The sequence below is a fragment of the Ips typographus genome, linkage group LG7 (assembly GCF_016097725.1).
Source record: "Ips typographus isolate SLU linkage group LG7, UJ_Ityp_2.0, whole genome shotgun sequence".
Classification (NCBI taxonomy): Eukaryota; Metazoa; Arthropoda; class Insecta; order Coleoptera; family Curculionidae; genus Ips; species Ips typographus.
Genome location: NC_138428.1, coordinates 6399412 through 6405436, shown reverse-complemented (window position 1 = coordinate 6405436; position 6025 = coordinate 6399412). Strand labels below are relative to the sequence as shown.

At 34.8% G+C, this 6025-nt stretch overlaps 2 protein-coding genes across 3 annotated transcripts; one reads left to right on the top strand and one right to left on the bottom strand.

Annotated features, from left to right (window-relative positions):
* Positions 1-133: 133 nt before the first annotated feature.
* On the bottom strand, positions 134-855 carry Blos4 (biogenesis of lysosome-related organelles complex 1 subunit 4). The gene is made up of 3 exons (XM_081984061.1): positions 681-855; positions 327-629; positions 134-268 (listed from the first exon to the last, which is right to left on the bottom strand). Exons 1-3 carry the CDS (start codon positions 756-758, stop codon positions 188-190), a joined length of 462 nt encoding a protein of 153 aa, XP_081840187.1. The 5' UTR covers positions 759-855; the 3' UTR covers positions 134-187.
* Positions 856-1024: 169 nt separating this feature from the next.
* Positions 1025-4437, top strand: LOC145732032 (solute carrier family 35 member H1). Of its 2 annotated transcripts, none has more exons than XM_081984059.1 (7): positions 1025-1462; positions 1512-1726; positions 3261-3333; positions 3387-3639; positions 3694-3872; positions 3920-4064; positions 4115-4437. In XM_081984059.1, exons 1-7 carry the CDS (start codon positions 1250-1252, stop codon positions 4264-4266), a joined length of 1230 nt encoding a protein of 409 aa, XP_081840185.1. In that variant the 5' UTR covers positions 1025-1249; the 3' UTR covers positions 4267-4437. The 2 variants fall into 2 exon arrangements, with proteins under 2 accessions (XP_081840185.1, XP_081840184.1); XM_081984058.1 differs by having other exon boundaries at positions 1029-1462; positions 4112-4437.
* The last annotated feature ends 1588 nt before the right edge of the window (positions 4438-6025 follow it).

Genomic DNA, 6025 nt, shown 5'->3' with positions numbered 1-6025 from the left:
CATTTGTGATTGGTCAAAAAAGTAACTTTTTTGACCAATTACAAATCAAGAACAGTGTCCTGATTTATGTAGGTAAATACTGCACATGAGGACAAATCAGTCAATTTAAGGATCAACAAAAACCACCCACAAATTCAATTAAAAAAAAAAATTTATACAAGCAAAAATCACTTACATTTTACTGCAGCTACTTAAAATACTCCTCAGTTTTGAACAGCTCCATACCACCGACTCCAGTTACAGTGTTCTTCTTCTCCACAGACTTTTTCTGCAATATCAAATAAATGCACCCACTGGCCACATCATAACCCTTTAGGAAACCTTACAAATAATGGAGTCAAAATGCTGCTAACTTTCTCTGCTACATTGTTGGAGTGTTCCACCCCTAACGAGGCTTCACGCTCCTCAATTTGGGACTCGAGCGCGTCTAGGTTGCTTTTAATGTGAGCCATTAGAAACTCTGTGGAATCGATCTTCTGACACAAATCATCAAACTCGGGCTTGTAGTCCAGAATGGACTTGAGCAGGTCGCGAGAGTCTTGAACGTCGGGCTGTATGAACGCGAACATTGTTTCGAACTCTTCTAAACGAGCTAGCATGTCGTCTACAGCTTTATTGATTGGCTCTAACTGTATAAGAAAAATTGTAATCCAAAAATGTTAAAAAATGCGATAATTTACCTTCTTGTCTAGATTTGTGTTGGTTAAGTAGGTGCTGTAGTCCTTAACTGTTTTTTCCAAGACTTCTTGGGTCAACATTGCTCTATATAAGTTGGTCCCACAATTTAACTATAGTTTAAAGTATGTATTAATATAAAAATATTAAAAATATAAAAAAAAAAAAACTTTTTTGAAAATTTGTCTCTTAACTGACAATTGAGGTTAAGCTGACATAGTTGACACACATAAAAAAGGAAGAGTACAAAAATGGACAGTAGGAGCATATTCTATTTCTTTCTAACTGCAGGACTGGAAGGTTGTGTATAAAGCTAACACTGTCAAACCTCAAAATCATCTGTATTTGACAACTGACAATCAGTCCCTTTGTTTACAACTATTTTCAACTTTTTCATCAATTTTTCCAACAGGAACACGTCGATAACACCATTTAATCGACACCACAAAAATACGGAAACGTTAATAGGCGACCAGCGAATAACCGCAAACACCACTAAACCGAAATCAAATCGCAAACATCCCGAAGAAGGTGGGTGTGAAATGTCCGGGCTGTTAGTAGGAAAGGGGCCAACATGTTCGGGAGACGAAACAACGTAAAGTACACGGCAATAGACCGGAACGAGGACGACGTCCCGGAGTACAAGGAAACTGTCGAGTTTGAGCCGATGAAGCGCAAATTTTGCACCCCCTCCTGTTTATGGTCTGCCGTATTTACGGGGGCTCTAATCGGGATTTATTACATACCCTCAGTGGGGCTGACATTCTATCAACGATGGCTGTTACAAGTAAGTGGTGTACGTCGATTCAATTTGTAGTTATTTGGGGTGGTTGCAGAGATTTCCCTATCCCCTAACCACTGTTCTTGTCCATATGGTGGTCAAGTTCCTACTAGCAGCCTTAGTTAGGCTGTGTTTTATCAGGAAGGCTAATAAGGCTCGTGTTGAGGTGGGCTGGAAGGAGTATGTAAAGGGTGTAGCCCCTACAGGACTGTTCAGTGGTATTGATATTGGCTTTTCCAATTGGGGATTGGAATTGATTACTGTATCTTTGTAAGTTATATAACCAAATGTTCTAAAATGTGATTTACTCAGCAGAGATCATTTTGTTGATATAAATTAAAGGAATTAGTTATTTAGAATCCCCTGGCAAATGGTGACTGAAGTTGTTTTGTTTAAAAAAAAATAGTCAACAGTATACATTAATGGCGTTTGCGGCTGAAAATAATGACAGCTGTCAAAGCAAATTGTGTCTTAGGTCCAGTTAGTTCCTGCCTTTCGAAGACGAAATACCTGGTTTTCATGTCAAATAGAAACTATCTTTCAATATAACATTAAACCCAATAATCCTTACAAAAGTTACGGCCAAAAACGTTAATTGGAAGGCAGTTCTTTGGGGCTCAATATTTCCCTTGGGAATGACTTAAAAAAAATATATATGAACAAATCGTATTATTTCGACCTCCCCTGTATGCCCCTGAAGGCGCGTTCTCATGAGTCAAGTTTAGTTGACCGATTATAGTTGATCAACAAAAATTGAATAAAATATGTAGTGAGAACTTTTGTTTCAATAAAATTGAACAACTAATTAGTTGATCAAAAAAAGTTTGACCCAGTCAAACTTTATCGTTCAAGTAATGAGTTGTTTTCCAATTCCTTTCAAGTTGAAACCCGTCTTGACACGTAGGAACAACCTATCACTACAGTTGATTCAAGTTGAACCTTCAGTTTGTTTTCAACCGGCAGTCACACGTGCATTTTGGGCTTATTTTGTCAGTTGTGTTTTTTTTTATTTTGAACGTATTAAATATTTTTAATCTTAAAAATGAGCCTCAAGTGGTCTGAAAGCGTGATGTTAAAATTCTTAGAACTTTATCATAAGCATGATTGTCTATGGAACCATCGACTAGATAAATATAAAAATAGAGATGCAAGAGAAAGTGCTTTGGGTTCAATTATCAAAGAAATGGAAACTGATGGTCTTACTATTACTTAATTAATAAAATCGTTTTTAATTCTTCTTTTACTAAAATACTTATTGTATTTACAATTTCACATACAACTGCTTTCGACGCCGTTTTCAACTGTATTGATATAGGGATATCGAGCTCGACAGTGATATCGTGTCGACCGCGGCTTTTCAACTGAGTTGAAAATAAAATTGAAACATGTTCTGTTGAAATGTGTGAACAAAAACTGATTCAACTTATATTCAATTTTTGTTGATCAACTATAATCGGTCAACTAAACCTGACTCATGAGAACGCGCCTTGAGAGATTGTCATATAGTTACGGGACACCCTGTATATTTTATATAATTTAATACTCCCGATGGACGGGTTTTTTTGCTTAAAGTGATATTTAAAAAAAAAACAATGAACTAATAACCACATAGAAACACAAAAAAATCTGAAATTGAAATATCGCGTTCTAAAATACAAGTAACGAATCTGAAATACAACTTACGTTTTCTAAAACCAAATTTACGATAATGAAATACAAGTTATAGATTCTGAAATCCAACTGATATTTTCTAAACTACATGTGTAAATGGTGTAGTTAATAGTCAATTCTATCTTGCATTTAGGTACACCATGACCAAGTCTACAACCATTGTGTTCATACTATTTTTCTCCATACTGTTTAAATTAGAAAAAAAGGTAAGTTCCAAGCAATTTTACCCTCAGAACTGGAGCTTCACTTAAAATTACAGTCATGGAGCCTCTGCGCTATAGTGTTCATGATCACCACCGGCCTAATCCTCTTCACGTACAAATCCACGCAATTTAACGTTCTCGGATTTGTTCTACTGCTCATCGCGTCAATTTCGAGCGGTTTAAGATGGACTTGCGTGCAATTGTTGCTGCAGAAAAACAAAATGGGAATGACCAATCCGATCGACATGATTTATCACATGCAACCCTGGATGATTGTGTCAGTGTTGCCATTTGCGCTTTGGATTGAAGGTTTCTGCCCGATTTTACCTATTACATATTAACACTAAAACCAGAAACTTACAGGATTTAAGGTTTTCAACAAACTGCTCTCCTTCAATTCTTTACCGGTAATGGATGAATTCTCCATGTTGGCTATGAAAGTGTTGCTCGGTGCATTTATAGCGTTTTTCATGGAATTCAGCGAAGTCACTTTAGTGACGTACACTTCCAGTCTGACTCTAGCCATTGCGGGAATTTTTAAAGTGAGTTTTGAATGTGGCGGTTTCAAAGCTTCTACAGTTAATTTCAGGAAGTGTTCATCCTCGCTTTGGCCGTAGAAATAAACGGGGACATGTTGTCTCCTGTTAATATGGCCGGGCTGTTTATTTGCTTGTGTGGCATTTCCGGTCATGTGATTCACAAGATTAAGTCGGCGCCCCAAACCCGACAAACTGGTAAGTTTCTGTACAATTTTTAAGCGAAACGAAAAATTTAAAAACAGCAGGTCGAGGGTATGAGCATGGAGGTGAAAAACGCGAAGATGGGGAACATTTAATAGAAGAATCTTACGAGGAAGACCGGGACGACGACGACGAGAAAAGCGACACTGAAGTGCTGTTTGATATTTTAAATCGTGAAAAGCGCTACAGTTTCTAAATTTTGTTATGTGATTTTTGTTTTTATTTATCCTTTACCACTTAAAGTATAACGATAAGTATTACCTATTGTAAATAATTTTTCAAAGGTTATTACTACATTCCTTTTGCACTTAAGTAGATTATAGATATTTAAGCACTTATCTCAATACAATATAATTGTGTAGTGTGAGGGTGATGTTTTATTGGAGCAATACGGTCTGGACGAATAGACAGGGCTATGACGTCATTACGTCACTATTGCAGACGTTTCAACAAGGAAACATTTGTTGGAGATATGTTCTATATGTTTGTTGAGACGAGTTACTCAGTTTTTCTTTGTTTATTGGGTCTTCTGTCTCACACAAAAAAGGTTTGTTGGGAAAATGGAATTTCGCACTATTTTCAACTAAGTTGAAAATAACATTAACCTAGCCGTCCCAACACAAGACCACTGACTTAGGCTCTTAGGTCTTGTTACCTAAAAACGCTGACGTATCGGTGGAAAATCTACCACCGTCTTCAGAGAATCTAAAAAAGAAAGAACACAACGGCAGAACACAGAAAACAACAACTTAATAAATATTAAACCTGATAATGTTCAATTTGGAACTCTGAGAAGGGTTTTGTCAATAAAAATTTACATAAATTTTGACTTTTTAATGAAAACAAAATTACAAGAAATTTCAGTTTCGTTTGATATGACCAAGTGTTATCTCCTCTAGAATATTTAACCAAGTTTGGTCAATATTAATAGAGGATGTATATGCACTTTCTTTTATTTTACGTCTTTTTGAAAAAGTTTCTTTGTCTATGATACTACATTCATTCTATTTGACTCTATGATCATTATCAAACGCGTGTTGGCATATATTAGATTTGTGAAAGTCTCCAGTTCTTAACTAATTTTGGTGTTCTTTAATACGTTTTTTTAAAGATCTGGAGGTTTCACCAATACAAAATTGATTGCATTCGCAAGGAATTTTATATATCACGTTTCTTGTAAATTCATTTTGAGGTTTTGTTTTAGTTAAGTGTGATCTTAATGTGTTTTGAGTTCTAAATATTGTTCTGATTTTTAGCTATTCGTTTGATTTTGTCAGAAATACCTGGAATGTAAGGAATAAAAAGGTTAGTAAAAGGTAAAATTTGATTTTGATTTCCAGATTGTTTTGGAAGTTCTAAATCCCTAAAACATTTATTAATAAATGTTTCAGGATAGTCATTTTCTTTTAGAACATTTTTAATGAATAATTTTTCTTTATTAAATTGTCCATTATTGCAAATAATTTTGGCTCTATCAAATAAACTTTTTACAATAAATTTTTTTACCATTATTGGATGATTGGATTTGTAGTTTAAATATCTATTTGTGTGGGTTGGTTTTCTGTATACTTTTGTTTCAAATTTGTTTATGTCTTTTTTGATTAGAATGTCTAAGAATGGAAGTTCGTTATTTTGTTCAGTTTCTGTTGTAAATTTGATTGTGGGTTCTATTGAGTTTATGTGAGTTAGAAATTGTTTGAGATGATCATTACCGAATGGATATATTGTGAAAACATCATCAATCTCCACCAGATTGTTGGTTTATAATTAAAATTATTAATGTTATTTTCTTCGAAATGTTCCATAAAAATATTACTTAATATTGGAGACAATGGAGAACCCATTGCCATTCCAGAATTTTGTTGGTAATAATCATCTCCATATTGGAAGAATGTTGTTTTAACACAAATTGTTAAGAGTTCTAAAATAGTGTTTACGCTTAAGCTTGTACGTTC

Excerpts from the sequence above, each read along its gene's own strand:
- Blos4 (XM_081984061.1), bottom strand. The coding sequence starts at position 758 with ATGTTGACCCAAGAAGTCTTGGAAAAAACAGTTAAGGACTACAGCACC. Across the intron at positions 630-680 it reads ACACAAATCTAGACAAGAAG|TTAGAGCCAATCAATAAAGC; the intron begins GTAAATTATCGC and ends TTTCTTATACAG. Across the intron at positions 269-326 it reads GCATTTTGACTCCATTATTT|AAAAAGTCTGTGGAGAAGAA; the intron begins GTAAGGTTTCCT and ends TTGATATTGCAG.
- LOC145732032 (XM_081984058.1), top strand. The coding sequence starts at position 1,250 with ATGTTCGGGAGACGAAACAACGTAAAGTACACGGCAATAGACCGGAAC. Across the intron at positions 1,463-1,511 it reads ATCAACGATGGCTGTTACAA|AGATTTCCCTATCCCCTAAC; the intron begins GTAAGTGGTGTA and ends GGGTGGTTGCAG. Across the intron at positions 3,640-3,693 it reads ATTTGCGCTTTGGATTGAAG|GATTTAAGGTTTTCAACAAA; the intron begins GTTTCTGCCCGA and ends AGAAACTTACAG.